The 17,793-nt window shown below is 35.6% G+C and overlaps 2 protein-coding genes, 1 long non-coding RNA gene and 1 other non-coding gene across 7 annotated transcripts; all 4 read right to left on the reverse strand.

Annotated features, from left to right (window-relative positions):
- Positions 1 to 433: 433 nt before the first annotated feature.
- LOC111776871 lies at positions 434 to 6,789 on the reverse strand. 4 transcript variants are annotated; one of them, XR_002812306.1, is made up of 6 exons: positions 6,489 to 6,789; positions 5,748 to 5,826; positions 4,400 to 4,529; positions 4,003 to 4,146; positions 3,449 to 3,586; positions 434 to 1,825 (listed from the first exon to the last, which is right to left on the reverse strand). It is a non-coding gene; the product is annotated as an uncharacterized LOC111776871 (long non-coding RNA). The 4 variants fall into 4 exon arrangements; XR_002812305.1 differs by lacking the exon at positions 5,748 to 5,826; XR_002812308.1 differs by lacking the exons at positions 5,748 to 5,826; positions 6,489 to 6,789 and adding an exon at positions 4,719 to 4,833.
- A 1,880-nt stretch (positions 6,790 to 8,669) lies between these two features.
- Positions 8,670 to 10,458, reverse strand: LOC111776813 (3-ketoacyl-CoA synthase 12-like). Its single transcript, XM_023656192.1, has one exon. It carries the CDS (start codon positions 10,387 to 10,389, stop codon positions 8,851 to 8,853), a length of 1,539 nt encoding a protein of 512 aa, XP_023511960.1. The 5' UTR covers positions 10,390 to 10,458; the 3' UTR covers positions 8,670 to 8,850.
- Positions 10,459 to 14,363: 3,905 nt separating this feature from the next.
- LOC111776806 (exocyst complex component EXO70H1-like) lies at positions 14,364 to 16,264 on the reverse strand. The gene has a single exon (XM_023656183.1). The coding sequence runs from the start codon at positions 16,161 to 16,163 to the stop codon at positions 14,364 to 14,366; it is 1,800 nt and encodes a 599-aa protein (XP_023511951.1). The 5' UTR covers positions 16,164 to 16,264.
- Positions 16,265 to 17,402: 1,138 nt separating this feature from the next.
- On the reverse strand, positions 17,403 to 17,476 carry TRNAR-UCG. The gene has a single exon. It is a non-coding gene; the product is annotated as a tRNA-Arg (tRNA).
- Between the last annotated feature and the right edge of the window lie 317 nt (positions 17,477 to 17,793).

Below are 17,793 nucleotides of genomic sequence, written 5' to 3' on the forward strand. Positions count from 1 at the left end.
TTAAAAATTATGATTATCTAAAATGAATAAACTCAATATTCCCAATAAGGAAAGAAAATATGCATATTTCAACAATAATTAAATTCTTATTTGCATTAATTTCTCATTTCGAATCAATCATTTAGACAAATTTACACAACACACCCTCAACAATGCAATAGTTGAGTTAAATTTCATTAAAAATCAAGCCTCCTTTAATATACATTAAATATTGGTATTTTCTTACCCGACCCATTTATTTTATGTTGGTCTAAGTATTTTTTATCCCATTTAAAAAAATATATATCACATATTCAAAAAAAAATAATAAACGTGTCACCTAAAATAAACTATAAATCAAAAAGTATTTTGAAATATTTAGGAAACAATATCATCAAAATTCAAGTATCAAGTATAAATGTTAGGGATCAAAATCAGTGAGCTAGCCTATCAAGTACTATTAAAGTCGTAAAACATTATATATTTAATAGAAATAGATGAATGATTTTAAAAAGTATGTTGGAAATTTGTTTAATTAGTTAAGAAGACACAAGTTGTATTCTATAAAAATGAATAAAAATGAAAACAAATGGGATCCTCAATTGGTGCGTTACACGCGTAATGTAAAAGGAATCTTTTAAAGGCAACTAACCTCACGTGTGGCAAGCTCGGTTGTTCTTCGAATTTGGGCCAATATACTTCCACATGAAGACGAAGTGACTTGCCCATGTGGGGCCCTCCATGCTCATCAACAAATAGACATTATGTTAATTTAAGAAATAAAATAAAAGGATGGGGGAAAGAAAAGTCCACAAATGTTAAAAATCCAGTAATGGGTTGTTGACTGTGGACTTGGCCAACAAAGGTTGCTTTATTTTCATCCAATCGTCTTAACCTCAGTGTGAGAAACCAAAACGGTCACTTTCGAAACTTGAGGCAGTTCAATTTTCACAGTGGTAGATTGCTTTAATAATGCACAAAAGTAAACAACTGCTGCCATCCTTTTTTTATCTATCACTTTCAAGAGTCAACCACCTACCAATTTTAATCAATCAAGTTTTGACATTTACAGCACGACTTATTTGTATGGGTTAATTATCATGGGAAGGGATGAAATCATTGTCTTCGAGCAATAGAAACGGTTAGGAATCACAACTCCATACAATGGTATGATATTGTCCATTTTAAGCATAAACTCTTATGGTTTTCCTTTAGGCTTCCTCAAAAGGTCTCATACCACTGGAGATAATATTCCTCACTTATAAACTCATGATCTTCCACTAAATAAATTAATCGTCGTGGGACTCAATCCCAATAATACCATGAGTGATGATAAATGATGGGCTCAGATGATAGTCAAATGCTTACATTTTCTTGGGAAGAAAAAAGATTAATCTATATGCTAGTCTAGTTTGACAATCCCTAAAAATAAGCTCAATTGCTATTATACTGTATTGACTTACACATGTCCACAATATTAAACTGATAGAGGAACGTGTTCTAAATGGGTGAACTTTAATATGAAAACGTAATTATGCTAACAAAATATGAGAAAGAAAGGTCATGGACGCAAAATAGTTACTACCATAAATAAGTAGGAATTCCTCCTTTTATATTTGGTCTGTTTTTATTGGTTGATGCTGATAAATAGATAGACCTACTGAACCTTTTTTTGTCAAAGTAAAAATGACATGACGGAAAAGGAAGATTCTTAGTGATATTCCACCCATTTTTTTAATAAAAGATCAAGACATAAACAAATAATCTAGCACGTTTAATGCCATGAAAGATAATTGAGATACGAGGCATACCTTCCTGCTTGGATTAATCCTACTTGCTTTACTGTCTGCATCAAAAAAACGAGATGATAAAGGTTTATTGGAAATATCAAACCTTGCAGCACATCATACATACTTTTGTTCTAGGAAACCACGACATGAACTCACATTGGAATCTCTAGACGTGTTAGGATCTCACAACAACGCACACACTCAATGTAGATGAACAAAAAAAAATAGGAGAGAGAAAATGCAAGAAGACCTCTGGTAAAGGATTTATATTGATGAGTATGTATAAGAGAGAATACAAAGAATAGAAAGTACATTTTCAAAGATGGTGTGTATATATATATATATATATATGGTTTTATACCTTTACCAAATTTAACCATCTACTATACGTAGCTATTTACCATATATAGCTTTACCGGATATAACCGTTAACTAAGCTATGAATAAGTAGCAAGATCCATAACAAACTATAAATAAGTACCAAGATCCATAACCTAACAAGACGTCCTTTCATGTCCACCAAAGCTTCTCTATTTCAACTTCTATACCACGTCTCTCTTCACCTTTATTTTATCATTTGTCAGTCTTAACTTATATCGACCATTGATCAATTATTGCCCTAATGTGAAGCCTTTTTCTTTTAAAAGAAACCAAACTTTTATTCTTAAAAAAATGAAAGGATATACAAGGCCGATAAAAAACAATCCAGAAGAAAGGAGCCCCAAACTTTAAAAAAGGCTTCCGTTCCAAAAGAATAAGATAATTACAAAAGGCTTTAGAGGCCACTGCCCATAAGGAAGTATTAAACCTTTTATTGTCCTAAAGAACATCCATGAAGCTAATTTGAAGTGTTTTCGAGTACAATGAACTTGAGTTCAACAAGTAATGAAGTTTCATTAGGCAAACATCCAAAGGGAAGTGTATTTTTAGCTAGGGAACCTGGCCTTTCTTTAAACTATTACCATACAGACAAAAGAGCGTATCAACTAGGTGATCGGCAAAGCAGGCACCAAAAGATATTGTGGTCCTTTTCTAGTATTGAAACGGTTGGAAAGATAGCCCTACCCTCTACAATAGGGAACCAGTCTGCTTTCCATGTTTCACAGGTATAACTCACGAAGGGCATCAACTTGAACCCAACACCATTTCCCTTCGGCTTGATTCAAATTTTGGATTCAACAATAACCAAAAAAAGTGTTGAATGTTCGTCCAACAAAAATTCCAAAGGGGAACTGGATGTCTTTATTCAGTGGGAAGAAATATAATGAGAAGAAACTTCTTGGGGAGTCCAAGCTGTTTCCAAACTTCCACCTTGAAAACAATGTGAAACTCTGGGTGGCCATATTGGGTCATCCATACGGGCAAGAATAGAAGCTTTAGAAGGGCATGGGAGTCTTTTCCTTATGTAAACTCTGTCAGTAATAAAATGAAGAGATTGGGACACATGAAAGGAAAATAGTAGGCATGAAAAAGGGGGATGGTAATTGGTATTAGGATCTCTAGCTTCATTTTGGAGAGCACATGACCCCTCAAATGCCCGGTAGTTTTGAAATTTTTCCTTGTGAATTCAATATTTTTCTTAAATTTACTTCCCTAGCACAATCATCATAATTCACAGACGTTTTGGTTTCGACATGGATACACTGACACACACACACACACACATGTTTGATACTAACCAATGGAACTGTATAAAGTTGAGCAGACTCATCTTGTGCACTGGTATACAGTTCCTGAATTTAACAGAATCCAGAATACTCTTTATGAAGAAGAAAACAGCTGGTCTGACATTTAATTATCTTCGAGACTTGGCTGTTCTGCATAAGTTATAAGAAGAACATATTACAACAAATATACTTGCGAAACAAATTAATTGAATTGCGGAATCACAACAGATAGCTCCCACTTGAGTTCTACAAAGACAATTGTAAAAATTAGGACCCTTCTAAACAAAATACATTATCTAAGCTTGAAACTGAACCAGTAACATGAGTTGAAAAAGAGACTGAAATTTGGAACAATGATAGTGAAAACTACAGAAATTGACGGGGATTGTAACTATGCTATTACCATCCCAAAAGTTAAATTAATGAAATCGCCTATAACCAGCTTTTCTTATAAAAATAGATAATTTTCAAAATATAAGACCGAAAAAATTGTACATGGATAACGTAGTTGATAAAAGCAACCAAGCACCCCATTCACCACCAGAGAGACAGAGGGATTAACATACAAGGGATTCTGTTTGTACTCCAATATGTTCAACAACTTCTCGGATAATTCTGTCAAACATCTTCCACGAAAGCCTTCTGTTAATGGTATTGGAATCTGCAAAACCTTTCACATCATCATGGTATGCTATTCCAAGCTATTGGGGCTGCAGATATTAGAGATTTCGTTATTGGAAAACGGATGCCCTGGCATTGCAAATACTTTCAAGGGAGGCAACAAAATATAGATATATACTGCTTTGACAAATTGGATATTTTGTATAGTAATGTAAACAAAAAAGTGATAAGCTTGCTTGAAAACAATGGCATATTCATACGTCAGAACTATAAACAAACCAAAAGATTACCCATTAAAACAATAGAAATGAAAATGGAACACTGAAATTACGTAGGGCATACCTCTAGATGGCCTCCCGGAAATTCATCAACATTGTTACTCTTTGCAACAAAACAATTTTCCCATCTGAAGTCTCCGCAATGGCACCGTTACACAGAGGACTTGAGGAATGTTGACAACAGATTGAGTCGTCTGCAGGAAAACAATTTGGAAAGCAAAATACTTGTCAATAATCCATACAATTTCAATGGGTTTGTGACTTAACTTCCAGAGTGTATGGATTCTCTTTCATTTAGTTTCTAGCATGAGCAAGGTTATAAGTTGAACTAATTTATATAGCAGCATAAATAGTTCGCAAGAACTTAGCAATGTTCAACAAACCTTTCCTCGAACAATCCCCTTAATCGAGCAATGTTCTCCTCCCTATGAGGCTTATGGAGCTCTCGAACAAGCCTCCCCTTAATCGAGGCTCGACCCCTTTCTTTGGAGCCCTCGAACAAAGTATACCCATTGTTCGACACTTTAGTCACTTTTGACTACACCTTCGAGGCCCACAATTCTTTGTTCGACATAAAGTTTAGGGCATGACTCTGATACCATGTTAGACGAACACGACTCTCCACAATGGTATGATATTGTCCACTTTGAGCATAAGCTCTCATGGCTTTGCTTTGTGCTTCCCAAAAGGTCTCATACCAATGGAGATAGTATACCTTACTTATAAACCCATAATCTTCCATTAAATTAACGTGTCTCACTCCCAATTATGTTGAAAATAAACCTCAACAGTTCCCACAAAAGTAAAGGAATATGAGAGAAAATCATCAGTGGACAAAAATGACTCGAATAATCACAATGTTCTAATTATTATCGTGCCCTTTTCTATTAGCCACCAATAGAAATAAATTTGCAAATTTTATGATTGATATAATTGAAAATAAATTTACTAATAATGAAATTGGACTTCTAATTATTGAAACTAACGCGATCCGCAATCACTCAAGGAAAGAAGCTACTTTAGAAAGCTACTGCGATATCTGTAAGAATCATATTCTTGAATGTGGAGATAAATTTAGGTTCTCAAACAAGGAAACAAAGAAAGAAGTGCTTTAATAGAGAAAAATATGTCATGAGTTCAAACTACCAATACATTAACAATGGTAATTTCTAACGAAACATCACACCCTTCCTTCCATTATAATAACTTCAAGGATACTTTTCCGAAAAACACATGGATATAACTCACTCATAGGAAATCAAACCTCTTGAAGGACATCATGAAAGACAATGGTACAGAATGAAATGCTAAAAGTACGAACAAATTTCAATTTTCAAAATGTCAATATTCATCAAATCCTATAAGCCTTTTTGAATATATAAATACAACAGAGATGGAGAAAGACCTATGACCTGTTAAACCAAAGTGGAAGCATACATGAGAATCTTCATTCGAACTACCTCCTTAACTATGTAATGTGAATCCTCCACACTGAAATTCATCGAGAAAGAATATACTAGTTGATACTCTATACTGAAAAAAAAAAAGTCTAATACATCTGAAAGGAGGAGATAAAATGGAGCTGAACGAATGAATCATGCTAAACTTCAGATACAAACTACTGTCCAACGCCATTGGAACAATTTTTTTGCTCAGTTTTTACGATTCTGGTTTCTAAATTACGATTAAATAGTAGATTCCGAGATCAAACCTTCACATGTTGCAAAGCAGAGATAATACAAAAATTATGAATTACGTAATCTATCTAGTTTTCAGAAACAAATCAAACAAGCCGGTTAAAGCGCAAACGAAATAAGGACGATAAGCTTAAATTAAAATAAACAAGCATTCTCTAAAGTTCTTTCCATTGAATAACGATGAGTTTATCTTAAGCAGTTGATTCGAACCGGATTCACTTGCCTACAAGACTAACAACTCCTAGTCAACATGGCGAATATAGCGTTCCAGAATATGTGAAGGACTCGAACAAACAACATAAATGCTACCATAATCAAGATTGAATAGATTTAACCATTTCAGCAGCCTTGTAAATAAGTCCACTCCCCAGCATTAGATTAAAATCAAGCTTCTATGGCTAAGCACAAGAACATCTATAATAAAACGAGCAATTACAAGAAAATTCTACGTCTCACCTCGGAAATGCAATCCTCCAAGCTAGAATCGGGATGCGGAACTCTATCGTACCTCTCGGCGAAAGCTGCAGAAACCTATCGATCGAGAATTGCACTTACAGAAACTCGATTATGAATGCGCACATGAATCAGAACAACATTCGGAGAGATAGAGTGGAAAATAGAGGAACTATGATGGAGGAAAACCAGAGAGACGTGCGATCAGAATCTTGAACGGGGAGAGTGGTACATCCACTGCCTTCTGCATCTTTTTCCTCAATAGAAGAGAGCCAGGCAAGGCTCGCGAAGGGCCGGAGGGAACAGCGGGAAAAAGGCGGGAGAGAATAATTTTTGTCTAAAAATGTTATAATTCTATACAATTAAATATTGTCAAATAAATTAAATATATATTTAAAATTATTATTAAATAATTAACTAATTATAAGCCCTCACAAGTATGTTATTGTCCACTTTGAACACAGTGGTCTTTGGCATTTGTACCAATGGAGATAGTATTCCTCATTTATAAACCATGATCTTCCCGTAAATTAACCAATGTGGGACTTATTCCCAATAAACTTCGGGATCAAAATGTCATCAAAATTTTACATAAATAATTAATATTTTTGTGATTTTCATAATTATTTTTAAACGGTTCAAATTTCATATTTTGTCGTCATCATTTTAACGTGGTAGATTTGAATTTGTTAACGACAACTGTAAAGATCGAAAATGGCTGTGATTTGGTCGCTAAATAGGATATCAAGAATTACATGATTGAATTTAATGTCACCGGCCGTGACCACACCACATTATTTCTAGTTTATACCCACATTAATTTCCTTTTGCCACCTCCTTCAAAAATAAATTTTTTAAAAAGAAACTTTTGCCACGTGTCATCCCTCTACACGCCTATCTTAAAGATAGGTAACCAATGGGTCCGTCTAGACTCAAGAATAGTCTCGATAACATAAATTATAAATAAATATTGAATTTTCATATTTATTTAAAATATTTGTATTTATAAATAAAAAGTTGGAAGTTACCTTTTCACTTTTAATAAATGTTTTAAAATTATCTTTAAAATATATATCTATTAAAAATTTAAACAAAATTTGAAATCTAGAACGAACATAACATGACTTGAAAGGGTGTGGTCGTGTTCAAATTTCACACGCTCATAGGTAAAAAAAAACAAGAGGGTAAGAGGTGAAAACTGAGACATGAGTTGAAAAATATTACCATAGACTAATACAGTTTTTTACAACTACCTTATCTATCTTAAACTATTTTTTAGAGTAAAGACTATCCCCACAGACAACACAGTCTTTCAAGCATGGAAAACATAGAATTGTTCCAAATAAAACAAATTTAATTTTTGAATTCTGATCAACCTCATTTCATTAATGTATAATTTATTTATTCGGGTATCGTGGGACGATGAGCAAAAACAAAAACAGGGACACGAGCATTACCATCCGACACACCCAAACCCATTTCAAGCTTCAATTTTGGTCAAATTTTAAGAAATTTCAACTTCATTTTACTCGGGCGACACAAACAAATAATTTACTCAGGTGTCATGGTAGTGATGACCAAAAACAAAAATGGGAACACGAGCATTATCACCCCGACACACCCAAACCCATTTCAAGTTTCAATTTTGGTCAAATTTTAAGAAATTTCAACTTCATTTTACTCGGGCGACACAAACAAATTATTTACTCGGGTGTCGTGGTAGCGATGACCAAAAACAAAAATGGGAACACGAGCATTACCACCTCGACACGCCCAAACCCATTTCAAGTCTCAATTTTGGTCAAATTTTAAGAAATTTCAACTTCATTTTACTCGGGCGACACAAACAAATAATTTACTCAGGTGTCATGGTAGTGATGACCAAAAACAAAAATGGGAACACGAGCATTATCACCCCGACACACCCAAACCCATTTCAAGTTTAAATTTTGGTCAAATTTTAAGAAATTTCAACTTCATTTTACTCAGGCGACACAAACAAATTATTTACTCGACTGTCATGGTAGTAATGACCAAAAACAAAAATGGGAACACGAGCATCACCACCCGACACGCCCAAACCCATTTCAAGTTTCAATCTTAGTCAAATTTTAAAAAATTCCAAAAAACGATTAAGAACCATAATATTGAAACTTCTAAAACATCTCAAGCCAAGATGAGAAGTACAAACATACACGAACACAATGAATTCAAATATATTAAGAAACTCCAATGAAATGAGACATGAACAATCTGGGCATGTTCTAGTTAGTAAGAACCTGTTCCATATGAAACAAATGAACAGCACCAATGGCAATAACAGTAAATACGCAAAACAATTCCATTTCGTGTTTTAATTCGACAATCACTCGGGGAGTTTGAAAGTGGCTATGTCTTCCTGTTGAATCCAACCATATTTTTCCAGAAATGGGTTCGACAGAGATTCAGGTGGATACCGTTGAATACAATCCTCCCAGACATTGGCGTCTTCTAAATCTCGTACCACCTCCCACAAGCAGCTGTTGCACTTAAACCCAGCTCCAAAGCTTATCATCAAAACCCGCCCACCTTTCTTCAGCCGCTTCTTCGCTTCCATATACGCCAAAACATACCACAAACTACTCGCCGATGTATTCCCAAATCGGTGCAGTGTCATCCTCGCCGGCTCCAGGTCATACTTCTCCAGCCCCAAACTCACTCCGATCCCGTCGATCACCGCTTTCCCGCCGGTGTGAATACAGAAATGATCCACCCCTGTTTTGAAATTCACCGCACTGGTTTTCACCCCACTCCCCTGTTTTCCGTTTCTCTTCAGTTTTTTCACCGCGGTAACAATCAAGAACTGGAGAAGCTCCCTTGTCGGTAAAATTTTCGGGGCGATTTCCCGTAGGTTGTCGACGAAGGCTCGTGTTGCTGCCTTGGGGAGGTTTTTACCTAAGTGAAAACCCATGTAGCCTTTGTCGTCCTCTGTTTGGTAACAACAGCCGTAGGATTCGTCTCTTGCGCCGTGGTGGGTTCGAACCAGGGTCTTGAGTTTGAACATGGCTCTGTTTTTCAACGCCGTGTTGTTTGTGAGAAGAATCGCACATCCGCCGGATCGGAATAAGCAATTCGACAAGATCATGGATCTATCGTTGCCGGAATACCAATTGGGGCTTAATGATTCAGATGTTATAACGAGGGCGTTCATGTTTTTATACGATTTGAACACTCTTGAAACGACGTCGATTGATATTAAACTAGCGCTGCAGCCCATTCCGGTGAGGTTGAACACCTTGATATCAGGGCGGAGCTTGTAATGGTTGATGATCCGAGCAGAGAGCGACGGAATCGACGCTAACATTGAGACGTTTACGACTAAGATGTCGATTTCCGGCGGGGAGAAGCCTGATTTGTCGAAGAGCTTCTGGATGCTGTCGTGGAAAAACTCGTCCATTTCTGAGATTCCATCGTCGAGAGTGGGAGATTCTTCACGGCCGGCGAACATGATTCTTGGGCCGTAGGTTTCTTCGCCGATGCCGGAGCTGACGGCGGCTTTGAGGAGGAATTTGTACTCGTTGAGGCCGAGGTTTTTGGTTCTTTTTATGATGTCTCCGCTGAATTCTGTGCTTAATTTTCTGTCGTCTGTTGGTTTGTAGCATTGATACTCCAATATGTAGCATTGTTGGTGTCTTTTTTCATCAAAATGCTTCCAAATGATGAACAGGAAGAACAAAAAGGAACCCAAATAGAACAAACTCATAAGCTCCATGATAGAGGTGAAAAAGGGCTCTGTTTTTTGTTCAAGAACAGAGAGATTTTTATAGAAAGAAGGTGCAAAGTGGGGGAAAAAGAGCTTTTTGGAAGAACATGTGAAGAGGGTTAACTCCCAACTGATAAAGGTTTTCAAGCAATGGCTACTCATAAGCGAGCAGGTGGGCGAGTAAAAGCTCGGCTACAAAAATGGAGAAAGAGTCAAACGAAGAACACTCAAATTATTGGATTCGTTATGAGTAGTTTCAGCTTTAGAACCCTATAATATATATAGAATAAATTTTTGTATTTACGTGAAAAATAATAATTTGATTCGCGTTTTCGTATACACTTTAACCCACCACTTCAATCGAGTTGATTTACGAGTTATTATAGATCTGATAGCGTGACAAGGTCAAGAGAGGGGAGAACTATGTCGCGATTGTTTAAAGCTTGGGATGAGCTTTGTTTAAGAGAGTATGTGTGACATCCCACGTTGGTTGGAGAAGCAAACAAATCATTCTTATAAGAGTGCGAAAACATTTTTCTTGTAGATGCGTTTTAAAATTGTTAGGTTGACGACGATATGTAATGGATTAAAACGGACAATATTTACTAGTGGTGGGGGTTGGGCTGTTACAAATAGTATCAGAGTCAGACACCGGACAGTGTGTCAGTGAGGATGCTTGCCTCCAACGGGATGGATTGTGAGATCCCACGTTGGTTATCAGAGTCAGACACCGGACAGTGTGTGGTTGGGCTGTTACAAATAGTATCCAAGTCAGACACGGGACATTGTGTCAATGATGATGCTGGCCTCCAACGGGATGGATTGTGAGATCCCACGTTGGTTATCAGAGTCAGACACCGGACAGTGTGTGGTTGGGCTGTTACAAAGAGTATCCAAGTCAGACACGGGACATTGTGTCAATGATGATGCTGGCCTCCAACGGGATGGATTGTGAGATCCCACGTTGGTTATCAGAGTCAGACACCGGACAGTGTGTGGTTGGGCTGTTACAAAGAGTATCAGAGTCAGACACCGGATAGTGTGTCAATGAGGATGTTAGCCTCCAACGGGATGGATTGTGAGATCCCACGTTGGTTATCAGAGTCAAACACCGGACAGTGTGTCAGTGAGGATGTTAGCCTCCAACGAGATGGATTGTGAGATCCCAGTGGTTGGAGAAGAAAAATAAGTATCTTAAAGCTGACTATATATGTCAGTCAATATTATTGTTCCTTCGGTAAAAATAACAATTAAGAGGGTGGACTTCTTGACTCAATAGTCAAATTTAAACTTACTCAAATGTAAAAAAGTCTATGTCAAAGGATAAGAATAAATAAGAAGGTAGTTGTGAGGCTTTAGTCAACGACAAAAATTTAAATTTAATATTTTAAAACTTTTATAAAATAATAATTTAGTTCTTCCTATAAAAAAAATCTCTTATTTCTTCGATAATTATGAGTGGTTTAGCAATAAATACATTTATTAATTTTTAGCATATAAAAATTAAAAATTAAAAATTAATTATTTTTAATAATAATAATAAATAAATAAATAAATAAATAAACATAAATGCATATGCAATAAACCAATAAAAAAGTAAACGAATTAGTCAAAGGTGGAATTTTACTACACCTAAGCAGACAGGTCAATTCCAAAATTAGGGTTGTCGGATAAACATGAATTCAAACAATTTATCAATCCCACAACATAAATGCAGCCAGCCAAATACATAGCCAGTACGAAATAAATGATTGGTCTTGTTTAATAGTGTCACACATTATTTACAATGTCGGGTTATTTAGGTTTCAGAATTCACTCATGACTTAACTTAGAGATTTTATAACTAGGGTTTGAAACTACGTGACTTGTGCTTGAACCCGAACATGATTTTTTAGCATCAAGTTGTGATAGGAGTGATTTTCGTAGTAAATATGGTTCAGAACGTGGGACGGGTGTTTATGTTTATTGACGGTGATAGTTTTGAGATTTTGATGTGCAACAAGTATGCTTATGCTCGAGATTAAATCGATTATTGTTGACAATACAACAATGAATGAACGTCAATGTTTCACTCGTTTTAGATCGTATATTTAGCAATTTATTAGTTGCAAACATGGTAGCTTTAACGTTATCGTGTTCAATTATGTTTGTCTTTATCGTAAAACTTCGAAAACGCTCTTTTGTTGCTTGTGACAAATCAAAGCTTTCTTAACGAGCGTAATTTAACGTGACATTCCATTAAAAAAGAAAAAAAAACGTCACAAAATGTGACATTTTTACCTTAAAAATAATATAATAAATATTAAAATAAAAAATAATAAAAAATAAAATAAATAAATAAAAACCCATCAAAGTAGGAATTTGGTGGGAGAAGTAATTAAAGAAATTGAATTTTTGAAGCAATTAGTGATTGGTTGAGTTTTGGTCAACTTTTAGGAGAAAAAAAAAAAAAGACAAAAGCACGTGAATTTCACACGCCACTTGCTAACTAAATTTTGCCGTTGTCTATTTTCTTTTTCTCTTGATAATTAATTTCCTATTCTTTTTCTTTATATATATAAAATAAATTAAAATATATTAACGGTTAATATGCAAATGAAAACTTAAGCATGAAAATTTTATTTATTAATAAAAAATGTTAGTAAATCAATATTTGACGTACGTTTTAACCCGCTAAGTTACCAAAGGAGGCCGGACACCCATTAGAATTAGTAACCATCACGGCAACATTACGTAAAACATAATGATACTTCGTTTGTTTAATGGATGCACGTGTCTGTACTCTCGTGATGGAACAAGGGTATCCCTAATGCATGAGCACACATAATGCATGAGGTCCCAACATTTTTCCGTTTTCATTATTATTTAATACAACCCGCTCGGTAGAGGAAAAGGAAAAGGCAATTCCTTCAAAATCGCTTTCTTTCTTCCATCCTTCCCCTACTAAATGTCTCCGTCTCTATCTACTTACCTTCCCATAGCCAGCTAGCTCTTTTGGGCCTACCTCCTTCTTACAACCACTTGCCCTTGCATTTACTCCGTCTTCGTCTCCATTTAGTTCATGTAACTTAAAATTTTTTCGAGAGTTTTTAAAAAAAATTTAAGTTTATTGTTTGTCGGGTCGAGGTTTGATAGTATATATTGAATTGTTGTATTTTTTATTGATTTATTAAATATAGAATTAAAAGTTTATTCCTAAATTAAAATTAAAGTTAAATCAGATATTTAGTCAATAAAATTTAAAATTTGTGTTTATTTGATTTATATTTTTGTAATTCAACTCTCAATTTTATATTTATAATAATTAATTATTATTTGAACTAATTATTGGACCTTCCGCTTCTATAAGCTAATGGGCTTGAATTGTGAAGCCCACCTAAAGCTTCAATGCAGCAAAGCAATGGGCTTTCTAGATGAATGGGCTTTCTAGATGTTCAGTCAATTTGAGGCTAAATTAATAATTAAAAATAAAATTATTGCCTCAAAATTTTTAATAATATTTTAAAAAATAAAAAAATTAAAAAAAATAAATTTTTTTTTTTGTCGTTAGTTATTTATTTCAAAAATGTCTTGAACTTTTAAAAGTTTCGTTAATATTTATAATTTAAAAAAAAATCAAAAATAAATTATTTACCTTTAGTACCGTGTTTAAAAAATATCCATAAAATTTTAAAAATAATAACACCATTAACCTTTATAAAATAAAATAAAAATTAAAAAATTTTACCGTTGATATATAACAAAAACCGTCTATTTACACCTCATAAATTATCTCTTTAACTTTTTATTATTATTTTTAAATGGTAAAAACTTTTTTTTTTTTAATGTTTTTGAAGTTATTAAATTTTTAAATATATTTTTTTAGTTTAGGTTATGAATTATTCATATTTATTTGCTTTATCTACATTTAAATTATTACTAAAATAAATTTACTTACATGACATAAAAGCAAATCATTTGAGGAATAAATGAGAATAAAATTAGTATCACCAATTTTTATTCATTTTTTATTATTACAAAAAAAAAAAATAGTTTTTGTGCACATAAATATATTCTTTTACAGAAAAATCTAGGCGACAAAACGTCGAGGAATGGGACGATGAAGTAGACGAGGACCCGCTCCCTACATTTCCGGATCAAGACCCGTAAAACAGATCCGAAAAGTAATTACTCAAATCATCAGGGGATAGTGGGACTACCGGATCCGACTCAGAAACCCGCCTAGTACGAACCCGGTTCCTCGCGTAAAACTCGCCGTATAAAGCTCCAAGTTCCTTTGCCAACGAGGTTTTTATTTCATCACGGAGCTTCTGATCGGGCACTATCCAGGAGGTCTGTTTTCTGTAAGTTTCTTCAAAAGCTCTGTTGAAATTTCTGAATGATTCTCTTACTTCCTCCGGTGAGATTTCTGCCTTTACGTCCGCCGGCAGCGACGAGAACACTCCATTCCATCCAATGCGCCTGTACTTGGAGGCGTACAGTTTGATCCTCGATTCGTGCCTCTCAATCCAGTCGCCGCCGAGGAGGAATCTCAGATTTGAGGTGCGAACTTTGTTGACGATGTACTGGAGATTGTTGGCCAAGAACAAGTAGGAGAGAGCGACGTCGTTGTAATGCTCGCCTTTCCCGTCGAGTTTGCATAGGAGGACAAGAATCAGCCAAGCCAAACGTAAGGTAATCGGACGATCTTCTTCCTTAGGCGTTCCGTAGTATGATTCTGGCATTGATAATTTTTCTGGTAAAGGCCAATCGGCTAAAATGTCGTTGAGTATTCTACTATAATCGGAGAGGAACAAAATATAGTTCATCACGTAGCTAGTGAGTGGATGAACTCCGCCTCTAGGAACAGGTTTTTTCGATGATTCTTTCTGAATAGACATTTCGAAGTCAGTGATTAATGTGCGAATGTTTTCTCCGAGTTTGATTTGTGAACTGACGACTTGTGATTGTACATTGGATGATGCTGTGGATGAGAAAATGTAATTGATCTCCGTCCAGAGGTCGGCTATGGCTTCGTATAGGTCTAGTGTAATGAAAATTTTCTCCGGAGATTTTTTGTATTTGGCAACTAATTCTGGGAATCCAAACAGAATCGTTGCACCGTCTTTAGAAATTTGAGGGAAGCATGATTCTCTGATGGGAAGGGAAGCCGAGAAAACGTGATCGCAAAGGATTCTCTCTTGTTCGAACAGAGATTTCACTGCGGTTTTCACGCCTTTCAACCAGGTTTTTATTTTGCTCTCTAGAACTTCCCAATCCATCTTCTGAACTTTCGAAAAACTCAATTTCTGAATCCCTAGGTTGTAGAGACTCTCGTCAATTATCGATTTCCTCACAGTTTTATAAACCTTGACGCATTCTTTTCCATAGCCGGTGGATATCATACAATCCGCAATTGCTTTCAAATCCGCCATGGCCGACATAGAAACTCGCTCAACTTCAGAAATAGATTCGTTAGCAATTCCGAACTCATCTTCTGTCTCCAGTTCAAAATCAGAAACACTCGATCTGACCGATATCGTCATCGGCGATTGGACGCTAGAAACCGATTCCGAATACAAATACTCACGATTAACCGACAAAATCTGGAAAAACTCCTTCTGAAGCCTCTCCATGGCAGTACTCATCAAATCATGAGCACTCACGAGCTTATCCGAAGATGAATCCCGAGAAGCAAGGTAGTGCATGACAGCATACAACTTCTTAACGACTTCGATAAACTGTCGAGATTCATCACGGTCGTCCCCTTGAAACAGAGAAGCAGCAGTGGTGGAATGAGGTCCCCACCTCGCCACAAACGATTTTGCAACTTCAAGATTCTCTTCCACGATTAAATCCGATAAAGGTGGGCTAGACGTGTGAGGCGACGGCGTGCTCGGTGTAGAAGAAGAAGGTGGAGGTCTGAAGAACACACTCCTCATTCCCTTTCGCGTCATGATGGGTAAGTAGGAATTCAAACAATACAAAATCGATAATAATAATAATAATAATAATTCAGAAATGAAATGAAATCAATTGAATCTGTAGAAGTGGGTAATTTGAGAGATTTCTTGTAGTGGGTGATTTAAGATATTTTTCTGGGGGTAGAATTTGATGAGGAAATGGTGTGTTTGAGGGGTACTTATAGACGACGAAAAATGGGAAGGGAATATAGTTGTTTCTTGTTCTTTGTTGACGCCATTTTCCCAAGGAATTGGTTTGTTTGTATTCGATTGCGTGGTGAGTATCACACTGCTTCCACACTGCCTTACAGTTTCAACTTTTTCCAAAACGATTTACTTTCCTAGTTTTTCATATGCTTTTATGAATTTAAACGTCATTTCAGTTCCACTTTAGTTTTTTATTCATCAAACTTCTTCATTTTTAGTTGATGTTATGTGATAGATAATCACCCGAGTAAAAAAAAATGGTGAAAAAGTTAATAAACTCCGCTCGAGTTTGAAAAAAATTTGATTTTATTTGAATATGAGATGATAAATTGAAGCATAAAAGAAATTTTATGGTTGTAATCAAATTCTTTTTATATTTTTCACTGCTGGTAAAAAAAAAAACGAGTTGAAAAAGGGCTACCTTAACACAAGCCACGTGGCGGTAACTCAGGGGCTTACAAATGGGAAGATGACATGAAGGCCCATTAAAATTCTTTTAAATTAGGGTGGGCTCCAAAAAAGCGTCAAAAACGAGTTGAAAAAGGGCTACCTTAACACAAGCCACGTGGCGGTAACTCAGGGGCTTACAAATGGGAAGATGACATGAAGGCCCATTAAAATTCTTTTAAATTAGGGTGGGCTCCAAAAAAGCGTCAAAAACGAGTTGAAAAAGGGCTACCTTAACACAAGCCACGTGGCGGTAACTCAGGGGCTTACAAATGGGAAGATGACATGAAGGCCCATTAAAATTCTTTTAAATTAGGGTGGGCTCCAAAAAAGCGTCAAAAACGAGTTGAAAAAGGGCTACCTTAACACAAGCCACGTGGCGGTAACTCAGGGGCTTACAAATGGGAAGATGACATGAAGGCCCATTAAAATTCTTTTAAATTAGGGTGGGCTCCAAAAAAGCGTCAAATATGGCCCATTAAAAGCACATTGAGATCGGAGGTGATTTGGGCTGGGCTCATAAAGAATGGGCCTTCAATAAAACGTGGCTAAAAGATGGAATAATAAAAATAAAACAATCGACCACAGTGGGAGTCGAACCCACGACCTTTTGATCCGAAGTCAAACGCGCTAATCCACTGCGCTATGCGGTCGTTTTGTTTATCATAAAACATATTTATTAAAATAAGATAAAACTAAATTAGAATAATATTTTAAGATTAAATATAGAAGAGAGAGTACTTATTAACTCTACGTCAACGAAAATTTGACAGGTATTTTTATTAATTTAGCGCAATTTTTAAATTGAGTCGGGAATTATTTATATTTATTTGTTTTATCTACCTGTAAATTATTAATAAAATAAATTTACGACATAAAGAATATTATTTGAAGAATAAATGAGAAGAAATATATTATTCATTCTATTTATGCTGGGGGTGTGCATGGTTTGGGTTTGGTCGGTTGGAAG

This window comes from Cucurbita pepo, chromosome LG16 (genome assembly GCF_002806865.2).
Source record: "Cucurbita pepo subsp. pepo cultivar mu-cu-16 chromosome LG16, ASM280686v2, whole genome shotgun sequence".
In the NCBI taxonomy this organism is placed as follows: domain Eukaryota; kingdom Viridiplantae; phylum Streptophyta; class Magnoliopsida; order Cucurbitales; family Cucurbitaceae; genus Cucurbita; species Cucurbita pepo.